This window comes from Copadichromis virginalis, linkage group LG17 (assembly GCF_057382275.1).
Source record: "Copadichromis virginalis isolate Kocher_CV1m ecotype Utaka linkage group LG17, C_Virginalis_male_GT1.1, whole genome shotgun sequence".
NCBI lineage: Eukaryota > Metazoa > Chordata > Actinopteri > Cichliformes > Cichlidae > Copadichromis > Copadichromis virginalis.
The window spans coordinates 9,671,587-9,686,176 of NC_140634.1; the positions used below are offsets into that span (position 1 = coordinate 9,671,587).

The 14,590-nt window shown below is 40.7% G+C and overlaps 1 protein-coding gene across 7 annotated transcripts in view; it reads right to left on the reverse strand.

The window, feature by feature from the left end:
* Positions 1–13,996, reverse strand: part of LOC146688981 (uncharacterized) — a 94,557-nt gene extending 80,561 nt beyond the window's left edge. For 5 of the 7 annotated variants that reach the window (XM_085435900.1, XM_085435899.1, XM_085435896.1 and 2 more), the window contains exon 1: positions 13,528–13,996. In XM_085435900.1, coding sequence (XP_085292026.1) covers positions 13,528–13,535 — 8 coding nt within the window. In that variant the 5' untranslated portion in view covers positions 13,536–13,996. The remainder of the gene's footprint in view (positions 1–13,527) is intronic. The other 2 variants (XM_085435901.1, XM_085435902.1) reach the window with 2 other exon arrangements.
* Between the last annotated feature and the right edge of the window lie 594 nt (positions 13,997–14,590).

Genomic DNA, 14,590 nt, shown 5'->3' on the forward strand with positions numbered 1-14,590 from the left:
TCTTCCTCTTGCTCCTCCTTGTCCTTGTCGTCCTCTTCATCCTACTTCTTCACCTCCACGTCCTCTTCCTCGGCCTCCTCTACTTCTCACTCTTTCTGCTGCCTCCATTGTACTCCGCACACACAGCTTACCTGTATTATAGTGCTTAGGCTGATTGCAAAGTGAACTAATTATCTAAAAAAGTTTTCACATGTGAAAGTGTGCCAGACAGTTGGCAAATTAGTGTTAATGATAGCCATACATGTGTATACTTTTGCTAGGAGTGTGTTGGAAATTTGGTAATTGAGTGTTGTGCAGTGAATTGTGCCTACAGTTTTGCAAAGTGTGTGTTACAAAATTGCAAACTGAGTGCAAAGCAGTTTTTGTGCTTTTAGTTTTGCAAACTCAGTGAGTGGTTTTGCTATAAGTCTGAATAGTTTTAGAGATTGTGCTACAGGAATCACAGTTAGGGTTTAAGCAATCAGAAAAAACTGTAAGTGCCTCCAGCACTACCAGTGTAGAATACTATGTGGGACGTATAGGTCAGGGTGGATGAGCATGAAGTGCGTGTGACTTTCATTCAGTAGAACAGAGTTTCCGTCTTACTACAGACATGTAATTAACCGGCATGCAATTAATTCTGTTTTTATTAACAACAATCCACAATTTTCTCTGACCGTAATCAAGTGGTTTAACCCTAATCAGACCACATTCATAGCATATCTGGCACAACCACATTCGTTCCAAAACCTTTTGCAGCTGCTATTCCAAAATATTGTTGACATCCTTCAGTGTAATAAGGTTTTACACCATTGTCTACTTCACTTTCTTTCTTTTTCAGTAGGTTTGGTAAGACACCACTGCTCATGACAGGCTGAATATGTCTTTGCATTGCTCTTTAGTTCAACATGAACCATTTTTTGCAAATAACTGCTTCTGCAATAGCTATAGAGTGGAGCCACAATCAATTAATAGTGTAATTAAGTGTCCCTGAATGTCATCTACTGAACTCAGTTCATTCAATATAAATACTATTTTGAATAGTTTTTAAAACCTGCAGCAGATAAGAAAAAAAACAAGCCAATCACTGCTTTTTACTGGTGTTCTGTGATGCATTTTATAATGGTTATCAACTGTTTCTTTGGTGCGGTACACTTTAAAAGGTCCATCTTGAAAGTTTTTAGTTCCAAAAGACTCGATATGTATTCATCAGAATACACATCGAGAAGGCAATGAGGTCGGTCCATTAGCATCAAGACGAATTCCATTTCATTTGTGAAAATGATTCAAATGAGATTGTTCAAATCAAAAGTGCAATAATGCCAATCCATTAGTAGCCTGTTTAGGAAAACAAGATCTCAGGACTCAATAAAAGACTAAATGACTTGTTAAGACAGAGATTTACTTCATAAAAGGTATCGTGGCAATTCAGTCCCACTAAAAGCACAAAAAACACGCTCTCACATGACAACTACTGTGCACAATATGTCCACACACTCCAAAAGCGAACAATAATGACCACCAGGGCTCTGTCAATCAGCTGACAGTGACACTTATAAAACATTCCACTCTCTGCTAATCACATTCAGCCATCATTAACCACTGCTCTGTCAAAGACTAATTCAGGCCTAATAAAATCATGAAATATTTCTTCTTCATCATCTTTTTTTTTTGCCAAAGAACTCAGAAACATGGTTTTAGAGATTTGGGGAAGCATGATAGAAGACTATTGACTTGTAGCTTAGCCTGGGAATGTAGTGACTCCTGTGAAATCCCTATAAAATGCGAGACTGGTGGTCATCCATCATTATAGTCAGACAGCACAGGCCTTTGTTTGTCCAGCACCGGCCAGCGCTGGACTGGCCTGGCTAACAGAGAGACTGTAATGTGTGTGTATGAGAGAGTCTGAGAGAAAGACAGCTGAAACAGAAACAGTGTGAAACAGAAAGCAGTGTGAGAGTGCGAGAGAGGGAGGCAGTTGACCTGGTGTCAATTAGGAGCCCATATCGTTCCATTCCCTGGGGGCGAGGCCGACTCTGAAACATTAAATCATTTCATTCACTTCAAACCGATCCTGCTGCCCCCACCCCCCCAAGCATTGCCTGTGTGCCCGAAATCTCCCACTGCCTGCTGCTTTGGCGACATTTTCACTAAACTGTGGATTGGATGAAAGCAGCTCGGATCTCGGAGGCTGTGATACTGCAGTGGTGCCTCATTTAGAAGGCAACGAGGTAAAAGACCAAAAGAAAGGCTGTTTTAGTTATCAGATATTGGGTGAACCTTCTTGTTTGCTTAATTCAAGGAACAGCAGGAATGAAATACATTTTAAACCACAAGTTTCTTTTACATATATTTTTGAGCCGAAATTTACACTGCAAAGGTATGATGGTGGTATAAATGACCTCTTAGGATCCTAATCATGGAGACTTTTGCTTTGTCTCAAGTGGAAATGGAAGTTATGATGATTAAGATCAGGTTTTACCATATGGAGAAATAATTGTCCAGGTGGTGCAGAATAGCATATACTTTAGCATTTAATATTTCTTATGGAACATCACTTGATATCAGCAGGACAAAGTGAACACACGTTACAGCAGGCATGGTAATCCAATACTGAAGTCTTCAACTCCCATAAAGTTTCATATAGTCAACCTCATCATCACTATGGATGACTCTGCTAGTGCTTTAGTTACATTCAGAAGAATATATATAACCTCACAGCTGGAACCTCTTCGTTCAGTTTTATTTAGCATATTGTAAAATGTTCAGCGCACCAGGTGTCTCACTGTTGGTGTCCTGACAAGGTTTTTTTTTTTTTGTTGTTTTTTTAAAAACTATAATATATGTGACTGTTAAATACAGTTAACAGCTTTTAATGCCACTGAAATGGATGGTTAGGTCACAGTTCAAAGTGTGAGTAACTATTTTTGTATGTGGACCTTATTCTTGATTTAAACACAAGTACTTACAGGACATTCCTAAACTGAATTCAACATCTCCACTCTGAAGCAGACTTTAATTTATAGAGACTGTATGGGCTGGAGATCATGCTTTCTACTGTTCAAACTTGTTTTAATTTGCTTCTTTCTAACAATAAGGACATAATCTTAACAATATAAGTGAAATACTGAGTTGACTTTGCTTGATTTAAAATGAAACAGCCATATTAAATCACATGTTTTGCTTGGGTGGGAAGTATCCAGCTCAGCAGCTTGTTTTTGTTGGCGCTTTCAGTCTGAGAAAGCATTTCATGTACTTCTAACACTAACTGAAGACTTGTTAATTGAAAATTATCTTCACACAGCAGAAAATATTAATGAACAAAGATCACATTAGCACAGTATCCACAGTATCTACTAAATACCAACAAATGAAAACTAAAATAACTCTTATGTCACGTTTTACAGCTAAAATTGAATTTGGATAAGATTTTGATCGAGTTTGCGTGCACAGTTATGTTTGGAAATTATCGCCTAAGCACTGTTAAACTTCATGCAAATTCTCAAAACTGATTTAGTAATAAATCCCATATTTCCGATCATTGTTTGTTGGTGGCAGACTCTAAATCAGCTTTTCCATAAAATCCTCTCTGACAAAATGTGACAAACTATTGTTGTTCTTTGTCTCCATATCGCTCTAATCCTCTTTCTCTTTTTCTGCCTCTCCATCCCTCCATACGCTCTCCCCAACCACACAGAAAAGGCCTCAGTACTGACCGCCACATAAACACATACACAAACACACAGAGCTATGGTCGGCTCTGTGGGTCTTAGTGGGGGGCTTAGCTGTGTGGTCACATTTTACATGTGTGTGTGTTAAATTGTGAGTTGGCCTGGGTGTCACTGGGTTTTGGCCGTGTGTGTGTGTGTGTGTGTGTGTGTGTGTGTGTGTGTGTGTGTGTGTGTGTGTGTGTGTGTGTGTGTGTTTATGGCTACAGATGATGAACTTGGCCAGACTTGGGAGAGGTCTAGCCGGATTTTGTCATTCACATTGTCTGTGTAACTTGTTGGCACTTATATTGAATTGGGCTGCAGTATGCATACATGTGCATGGCTGCATCTGTGTGTGTGTGTGTGTGTGTGTGTGTGTGTGTGTGTGTGTGTGTGTGTGTGTGTGTGTGTGTGTGTGTGTGTGTGTGTGCGCGTGTGCGCGTGTGTGTATGCTTGGCAGTTGGCATAGGTATGCAGCAGATCAGTTTAAGCCTTATAAACCCATTGTTGTGAAATAAAACCATCCTTTTTGATTTGTCATAACCCCTTTGTTTGATATTCTATCCATGTTCCTGTTAATATGCAAACACACTTTGGACTAATAGTATATAATATATCAGTCGGGACCAAGCAATGACATTTTGTCATGAAACATGGATCCACTATGCAGGACAGAAATGAGAAAATGGGAGAATGATGAAAACAGAGTTAGTTTGAAGGGGATTAAACAGAATTTCTTTTCATTGAACTGATCACAAATATCAAAAACACAATCTAAATATCTTAAATGACAAAATTAAATTAAATTAAAAAGACATTCACCAGCTGACCGCCCAGGAATCATTCCAGTGTTCTTGGTCCTTACTGGAGTCAGGCTTGTCAGCCCCCCATATGTCCAGTTATGAGCCCGTCCGTTTCATGCATGTACAACACACCCACACCGGAGCAGGCAAATAGTCACACACATACTCATAGCTATATTCACGAAGTGAACAAAACTTTAACCAAAGTAAACTGCAGGGGACCACCAAATGACTAAGCAAAAAAAAGTACTTCATGTACATTAACATTAACTTAAATTGGTATTAACTTAGTCAACTTGTCACAGAATCAAGGAAATGACAAAAGATTTTAATGTTCAACAACGGAACAATCCAAAGCAAAGGTTATATGTAATACGAACTTCTCTCAAAACTACACTCATGTAGGACTGCATACAGTCCTACATGAGTGGACTGCATACACAAGAGGCATATCAGAATGCTACACTCCAATTCCAATTCACATTCATTCACATTCATTTTAGAGTCCCAGATATAACCTAGTGGGAGTAACCCACTAGGTTATATCTGGGACTCTCCACCATTTGACCTTAGAACTGAAGAAGCTTCTCGGATGAGAGGTGAAACGTCTTCAAGCAACTTAAAGAAGTCCAGACGCTTTTCTTTGCAAGCTCCTTTGACTACGATGACCTGGATGACTGAGAACCTTCACAGACAACTCAGGTTAGTCTCCTCAGGTTATCTGCAACATGACCAATACTTACATTAATGTATTCTCAAGTTACCTTACATGAAAAGTACCTATTTAAATTTACCAACCTCAGTTTGCAACAATGTGACCAAAAGTTATATTACTGGCCTTTTAACACACTTATGAGGAGGTCAGCGTTATCTGACAGTATGTTTTGCACTAAGTACCGCAGCAATTTCCTAATGTTGTAAACCTGCTCAACATTTGGCAATAAAACCCTTTCTGATTTCTGAAGTTTTATTTTTTCTCTCGAAGCTCAGTTACCCATTAAGTTACAAGTATATCACTGTAATTTTGACTTGGACAACCCAAAAAACAACAACAACAACAACAACAACAACAACAACAAAAAAACATGTTTTGAGTGATGTGCATTTTAGCAAATTTTTACTGTCCACCTTTTCATATTTGCAAAGAATTATTGAAGCTTTTGAGTTAACAAGCTATTTTAAGTATAAAACCTTCTCTAAAACACTACAATGCAACACTTAAAAGATGAATCATAAAGACTGAACAAAATTGAAATTTAAAATGTACATCTACAGACTGCAGTTTAAACTTGCAATAAGGTGTCAAATCCAAATCTGTAAGAGAAATTTCTTTTTAACTGTTTAAATACAACTGTGGTTATGCCACAATCCCACACTTTACATTATGCTTACATTTACAGAAAGCAAATGGAAGACGTATGCACACACAATATTGGTTTTTTGTTGCTAGTCTAGGTCAACCAACTTTAACCTCAGGCAGAGTTCGCAGTCAAGCTTAGAACATCAACACGACTGATAAAAATACTTTTAGTCAGGGATAAATTCAACACATTTTACTTTGTCAGTAATTAGTTACCTCACCCGAGACCATCTTGTGGAAACACGAATTTACTCTGACACCATGATAAAAATGCAGGCAGCTACTGACCAGGGCAAACACACCTCTTCTCCCACGAGGCCACAAGAATCCAGAAACTGTTGCGTACGATACGAACATATGCTACGGGGTTGCCCTCTGCTTTCTGCATGGTCTCACACACACCTATGTCTAACCAAAGTAACGACCAGAGTGACATATTTAAATAACAGCAGAAAAAAATACATCCCTTTTTCTTTTGTAGCATAACAACTAGCATAACACACGGAGAGACACAGCCAATTCACAGCATGTAGCTGCCATTTTCAGACTAAAAAAAATAAAAAATAAAAATCTACACAGATATAGAGAAAAACAATATTAAGCACTGTATTAGCTGGCTAAAATGACCAGATATCTCATTTTTAAAATTAATTTTATAATGCTGAATTGCATTAATACAAATTCTTTGTAGCGTGACGAATATATTTTGCATAGTAAACTTATATAGCCAGTATATATTAATAAAAGACAATAAAATAAGGAACTTACCAGGTGGTGTTGCCAAACTCTGTTTTTTTTTTCTGTTTCTTCTTCTGTTATTTATGGCAGTTATAATTGTTTTTTCGTTATGGTCCAGTGTACGGGAAATTCAAACAGGAAGGATGTTGAAACTCATTTTTACATGTTACACAAACTTAATATTTTCTGTTGTTGATTGATTACAAAAGTATTTTGTTCAATATACTCAAACATTTAAGGAGCTGTTTTTTAATTTTTGTGTTGCACTGACTTTAACATTGATTAGTCAACTCACTGAAACATGTACATGTAGACAACTTACTTTTTTTTAAGCAGAAAATTGCTTTTTTGTCAAGTTCTACCGACAAACACCACGAATATTTTTAGAGTGTAGGAGAGCCCACTCAAAAGGTATGACTTTTTAAAAATGGATTATGGGTGTTCCCCAAAGCCTTTTTTTTCTTTCTTTGTTATGATATCACGATGTGCTTTTTTTAACCCAACACTGACCAAACTAATGTGCATGTTCATAAGGTGCATAAGATAGTAATTTCATACCAAAAAGTATCAAATCAAGTATGAACAGATTTATTTTTCAGCAATTTCTAGGACACTTCAGGTTGGAATACGGTTTTACAGCATGTTGTTCCAAAGATCAATTATGATGTTTGACTTGCGTAGCTATTCTTCCAACAGGGAGCTTCAAGAAGTGAATACAACACACTTGTCAATACAGGTCACAGATCCCACTGACATCCCACTGACGTCAGTTAAATTGAAGGTCAGTGTCAGTTCAAGTGCCACAAATGTGAGTGGGTAGACAATGAATTCAGGGTCCAAAGGTCAAAGAAATCAACCCGTTTCTTTAATTCAGGAATGGCTCCCATGATTAAGTATACATATTAATTTTGTATAGTAATTCACGACTCATTCTTTGGGTGTCTTGTAGTGAAAACAAAAACAAATGGGAAATTTTAAAGTTATAGTGTGTGATATTTTCAGAAGAAGTCCGTAGATTGTAGACTTCAGTCAAATGAGTTCTCTTTTCCTATCCTCCCAATTTATGTGCATAACCCTAGCTACTGTGGCTGCCGTGGGCCAAACATTTTTAGTCAGCCAAGAGAGAGAAAACATTAGATTTAGACTGCCAGCCAGCATGTTTCTACTACTGATTGTGTAAGAAACGCATTATATATCCTGTCTTCCTTCTCTCACCCAGCAGATGGCCGCCCCTCCCTGAGCATGGTTCTGACGGAGGTTTCTTCCTGTTAAAAGGAAGTTTTTCCTTCCCACTGTCGCCAAAGTGCTTGCTCATAGGTGGTCATATGATTGTTGGGTTTTCCCAATGTATTATTATGTATTATTGTAGGGTCTATCTTACAATATAAAGTGCCTTGGGGCAGCTGTTGTTGTGATTTGGTGCTGTATAAATAAAACTGAATTGTATTGAATTGAAATACATTTGAACATATTTGAATCACATCAACACTTAACAATAATAAACTATAAATAAATGTGGAATAAAAAAACGTGTCAACAGAATACTCTGTGGCATTTTATGTTTTTACCCCCAAATCACATCAAAAATATCTGGCCACTGCTCCATCTGTGGTGAGTCTACTCACATTGCAAATTGACTCTGGACTGGACCCACCCTCGGGTCTTTTTCTGTCTGGGTAGACTGTCAGTTCACTGTTTACCTCTGCTGTCGACATGGTGAATGCTGAGGAGCATGCGTGTCTATTTACTCTGGAGGAAAAAACGTTGCAAAAGGAATCCAATACAAGTCAGTGAGTCACTGAAGTTCACTTTTGTCTGACGACAGTGATGCTGAAGTGAACTGTTAGGATAAACTTTTCCTTTGATAAAGGTCGCTGTTAGACTCTGAAACCTTCTTTGAAGTGACACTTAGTGAATAAACTCATTTATTCAAATTGTTTATCATAGGGAAAATGTGATTTGTCAGACACTGAAGCCTAATGATAGCTTTCAAAAAGCTAACTTAGCTGCTTACCCAGTTCATTGTCCGGAGACAGGAAGGTCACACGTCATCTGCTGACAGAGAATAACTGTCGCAATATCAGGAATAAATGAGCATGAAAGAAGGGCGACATTTTATTAAGATGTCGGTGGCGTTGCGTCTTTCCTTCGTGTTGTCACTTCTTTGTTGAAGGACACCTCTTATTAGATGACAAAACTTAGATATTATTCTTCATATTTCGAGTCTGAAGGTGCAGACGCAGATTAAAATGTCCCTCCACGGCACATTAATGCCTATGAATTCTCTTCTCCTCCACCTATGTAGCCGGTGTCTTGCTACATATCTAAAACTAGTAAAAAGGGAGATGTCCTTTCCAGTAACGGTATTCAAATATGGCGGAGCAATAAAGCAGCTTCCACAGACCCGTGCTTATTCTTATGCATTTCTAACAGATTAATTACAATTACATGTGACTGCATCAGTTGTTGAATGACACACACAATTACACACAATGTATGGTTATGAGTACAACATTCTTTCTTTCTATTAAATAAACGTTTTAAAAAAACCTGACCATACCAAAATGTTGATGGAGTTTCATATAAGTTAAATACCAGAAAAACTGCAGCAGCCCAACTCTGACTTAATTAATAGGCAGTCACTTTGACTGATAGAACCCAAACGAAACCCTAACTTCATCATGAAAGCCAAACTGCAAGGAAAAATATATGATTCACTTACTTACTGCTTGTCATCCTAGCCCTTGCATCCAGATTACAACCTTGATCATCAAAATGTGTCTTTAGTGCGACTTAGCTTAAAGTTTTGAGCACAAACAAGTGTCAACAAGCGTGCATTTATTCCTCAGCTCCTCAGAAATGTTGCTGTGAAGTCTCCTTGTTGCTAAACCAACACAGCATTGCCGATTAAAGTGGATTTCAAGCTCGTTGCATTTGATCAAAGTCCAGCTGATATCAGAATCACGGAGCAGCTAAGCTCTTAGAGCCAAATCCATAATAACACTCCTACACCACCCACAACAAAGAGACAGCCAACGCAAGTAAATAAATGCAGGCAGAAAATATCATTTGAGGACCCCTCCCATCTCAGTGAAATAATACTGCCGAATACAAACCTCCATAATTGGTTGAAGAATTGGGTTGATAAAAGATGGAACCTGGACACTAAATCCATTCAGCTCATCTGTTTACTGCCGAAGCCTTTTAAACAAAACTGTTGTTCTGGTTTGATAGTGTGTCACAAAGATAAGTGTCTCAAAGAGTTGTGCGTTTGTATTTATTTTGTATTTATTGTTCATTGATCTCTTAACAGCAAGAAAAAAAAGAAAAAAAAAGTGAAAAGCTTTAGGTTTCTGACTGAAAAAACCCCATCACCAACGTCATACCAAGATATGTTTGATTATGTTAGCATTTTACTGCAGTTGGTCTGTCAGTTAAGCTCCATCTTCAAAAGCTGTTTTTGGAACAAATTAAAAAAAGAAAAACATCGAGCAGCGCTTTCAGCTCTCTTACTGTGCTGCACTGTCAATATTTTCCTCCTCAGCATTAACCCTAAAAACACACAGACACTAATGCGTAATGTCTTAATGTACAATAAAAGAGGAGCGACCTCTAAAAGAAGCGAACGCACGCACTTCTATCCCATACACGTGCGTGCGCCTCTCCTCTGCTTCAGGGAGCGGAAAAAAAGTTTTTCTCTGTCAGCCTCTTAAGTGGCTGGCCTTCAGCTATATTACTCTCGTTTCCTCCTCCCTCCCTCCTATCCCTCCATCTCATCTTAATGTGTTTGATAAAACATCAGGCGCAGAGGGAAGGGCACACAGCAGATGATGTGCTTTTTTGGCCGAAAACAGGCATCAACTAAAGGACGGGAATAAAGGGCTGAGTCCGCTCTGTCTGTCTGCCCGAGTCTGTCCATCCACTCGCTGCATTAAGAAGCTGCCCGGCTTCTTTTCAAAGCCAGCCACTCTCGTCGGGCCGCTGCATCTCAGGCCTTTTGTGCCCCCCTCAATCTCTCCATCCAACCGCCACAACCACCCCCACCCCTCCTCAGCCCATTGCTGAGTGTCTGTAATGGCCCAGACGTGGAGTGGGGTAGGTGGGGGGGCGGGAGAGAAACTAAGGAAGTGAGAGAAATGGAGGAAGAAAAAGAGACCGAGCAGGAGCAACTGGAGGGTGAAGGAGAGAAGGTACAAAAGGAGGAGAGAGGGAAGTGATGGGAAAAGTGGTGGCAGAGCAGAAAGAGGGGACACAGGAGCGAGATGGACAGAAGGGGGTGGTGGGTTGGGGGGAAAGGAGGCCGAGTCTTTAGGAGGAAGCCAGGCGGCACTAAGCATCTCTGTTGCTGAGCAGTCAGGCCTGCCTGCCCCCCTGGCAATGAAAACCTTTCCATCCCCACCTCCTTCCCCCGCACCACATCCCTCTCTGACCGCAGCCTCCTCCTCTCCTCCTTTGCCCACTTCCTCTTCTCATTCCACCTCACACACTCCCACTTTCATTCAGATTTGCTACTCTTATAAGGACTTTCCAGCTCCATGCTTTACCCCTATGAACCCGAGGCCATCTCTCATTCGGTTCAGACACTTACAACATGGTCACTACATGTCTCTGTGAGGTCAGAGTACCGTACAAGCTCTAGGCTATTTTAATGACAAAGTATGTGAAAATAAAAATACTTTTCATATCCAAAATAGCATGTGAAGAACTGTAGAAGATTGTGTTTTTCTGTAGTGTGCACCCAGAGGGCAGACGGTTTAAAAGGCCCCATTTGAACTCCACCATAATGCAGTTGAAAAATTAAAACAATTATCAATGAAGATAAACTCATAAAAAGAGCAGCAGTCTCTGCACTGCACATTTCTTTGGAGCAATTTCTTTGTATGAAGAAAATCTGAAGAGGGTATTAAAGGCAATCTAAAAGGTGGAAAAGAGATTTTCAAAGATGGAAAAGTTTCAAAATCTTCCCGAAAAGTACACCGAGTCAAGTCGCAACACCTTCTTTCACAACCCAATGGGTCATGCTAATGTATCTTTTAACGTCCTGTGACAAAACACTCTGTGGCGCTTTAGAGGCACACATTGTGAAGGTGGATCAGTTCATTGAGTACAAATGGAGCTCAAATTAAAAGTTGCTTAATTTCGCAGCAGGCAGAGACACAAAGAAGGTGACTAACTTGCAGCAGCATCTTTTAAAAGGGTCTCGGGAATGAAAGCGGTCTTAATTTTGAGGAATACTGTCATTGGTGTGAGCCCAACAATCATCTTGCACCGATTTGTTTACAACAATTACAAGAAAAGGTAGGAATATTAACTTGCCCACACATGTCTCCGACTCAAATGAAAAGAATCGCTATTTGGCCTGTCGTCAACTTCAGTGATCCTGCTCGGTCTTCAGGACACACACACACACACACACAGACAGACACACACACAGTCAGTGGCCTCAGGACTAATTGCTAGATTGGAGCAGATTTTCTAGTTCAGTTCAGGGCTGTAATTGTGAGGAGAGCTGGGAGGAATGACATGGCTTCAAGCTGAGAGGACAAATCACCAGAGGCCAGCGATTAGACTGCACCAATGTTCACATATCTGTGTGTCTGTGTGTGTGTGTGTGTGTGTGTGTGTGTGTGAGTGAGAGAGAGAGAGAGAGAGAGAGAGAGAGAGAGAGAGAGAGAGAGAGAGAGAGAGAGAGAGAGAGAGAGAGAGAGAGACTATGTATGTATTGGGGGTGAGGGGTTAAGCCAACCATCTCTCACTTCCAAGTTTCTGTGGCAGTGACCCCAAAGAGGCACACGTGAACACACACAGACACACAGGCACACCAAGTTGACCCCTGCAGACTCCACGGTGCTACACACCAGGCTGTTGAGAATAATTTGAGAGCCTACTTGCGATTTACTACAAAAGAGAAAACTACAGCTCTGCTGGATGCATTTATCTCTCTGAAAGGAAATGACAGAAAAATGAGAAAAATTGAACTTTTTTTACAACTTCTCATATCTTCTTCATGCTTGTGTGCATTGTGTAATACATCTTAACGTGCACAGAAATGCAGGCTTCAAGTTAGAGGATAAAGACAAGAGCAAGAGAGACTTTTCACCTTTGAGCTTTGACCTTTTGTCAAATGTGAGCAGGAAAAGTGCATATGGTCGCTGCAGCCTAAAATCCACAATTTAAGTAGGTTTTGAGATTGCGGTGAGTTACCGTAAAAATTACAGCTTTATGGTAACAGCATAACAAATGTTAGCATACAAGAATACTCATAATCTTAAACTAACTGCAAAAACACTAACAGAGCAGAAAAGAACTGGGACACAATCTTCTACAGTGCCCTTTAGCAAGGTATCTGCTCTTGAGACATGTATGGAAGTCCTGGTCAGCTGCTTGAGAGAATGCCTGCAGGACTTCTGTACAGCTGCTGTGTTCAGCTGATAATTCACTATAATGTTACTCTACCACAACTCTGAAATGAACACACACAGCTCCAAACAGAGCCAAAAAACAGAAAAAAATAACCATTTCCTGCAACCCACGTCTAGCTGTCTTCCTCTCCCCGCAGGGGGACCCTCAGACACAGCAGGACAGGAAGGATGCATGCCGAGAGAGATGGCAACACACACAGAGACACACACAGCAGCGCCAGCGTTTTGCTACCAGATAAACCTGCATGAAAACACTAGCACAGCCAGGAAGGCCTGCTTTAGAGACACTTATTCCTCACTCCCTCTACATCTGCACCCGCACCTGGGCTCTCTCATGGCATAGCCAGCTTTTAATAAGAGTGAGAGAGAAAGAGGAAGAAGACAAAAAAACGAAGGAGAAAGGATATGAAGATATTCGCACAGCCAATCGTACAACTCCGCATCGCTCAGCCAGCCGGTAACAGGGAATCAGGGAGTCAGTAAATCATCCAGCCCGATCTTTTCAGTCAGCTTACCTTGCCATGATGTCATGCTTGTCATTATGACAAGGGCCACAGTCCTCTCATCTGATTGGATGTAATCCAAACCAGCATTACATCCATGGCAGGGAAAGGAAAGGAGACTCCACACTCACAAAACTCTAATACTGATTTTCTGGCTCTCCTTTTTTTTTCTTTTGGTCTTGTTGCAAGCGTCTTGTTTCTCTTTTTTCGCTCCATCCTCCAGCCTAGCCTCCTAACAGGCTTCACACTTCTGCAGATTAAATGTCCTCCTACACTATGACCTGCACTATTTCTGTGACAAGTCATTTATTTCTTCACTAACACTCCATCTTCCCTACCTGGTCACCTAATTCTACTAGCATTCAGTGCGGCCTGTTATCAGTCACCACTGCCTTACCTTTTCTCACCTTAGCTGGGGCTGGGCTGCATCCCCTGCCCTCCCACCTTCTCACTTTCTCCCCCGCCTCCCTCCACCCAGCATCCCCTGGCTTGCCGTCCCCTTATCCCCCCCAGCCTTGGAGCTCGTAGCCCGGCCTCAGCTCTCCCTCTCCCTGCCTCGCCTCCAGCCTGCCTTCCCCTCCACTCTGCCTCCCTGAGCCCCAGCCTTCTGCTCAGTGTTCAAGGGGAGAGCCAGCTAGGAATGCTGTGGCTCTAGACGTTTTGTCCAAGCCCTAGGTCTCTTTCACTGAGGCAAGATTAGTTCATACAAAAACTCAACAATACACCACTGAAAGCCATTGTTGATATTCAACATTTTTCACATAGCGGAGCAGAATAGACAATGCGGCAGCCGGGAAAGCCCGAAGCGGACTAGCAGGGCTGATGGCTGATGGTATCTCAGCTGAGCGAGGCCTTAATCCCTTTTATACACACACACACTCACGCAAGTGTACACACTCTCAACAGACTGGAGACAGCAAAATCAATACTGCTCGCTCTGTCTCTGTCCGAGTGTGGATCAGTGGGTGGATGAGTGTGATAGGAAGAAAAAAGAGTATACTGTTTGTGTGAGCGTGTGTGTGTCTGTGTGTGTGGGTGGTGTCGGACTGTCTTGAGCATTCTTAGATCTTTGTAT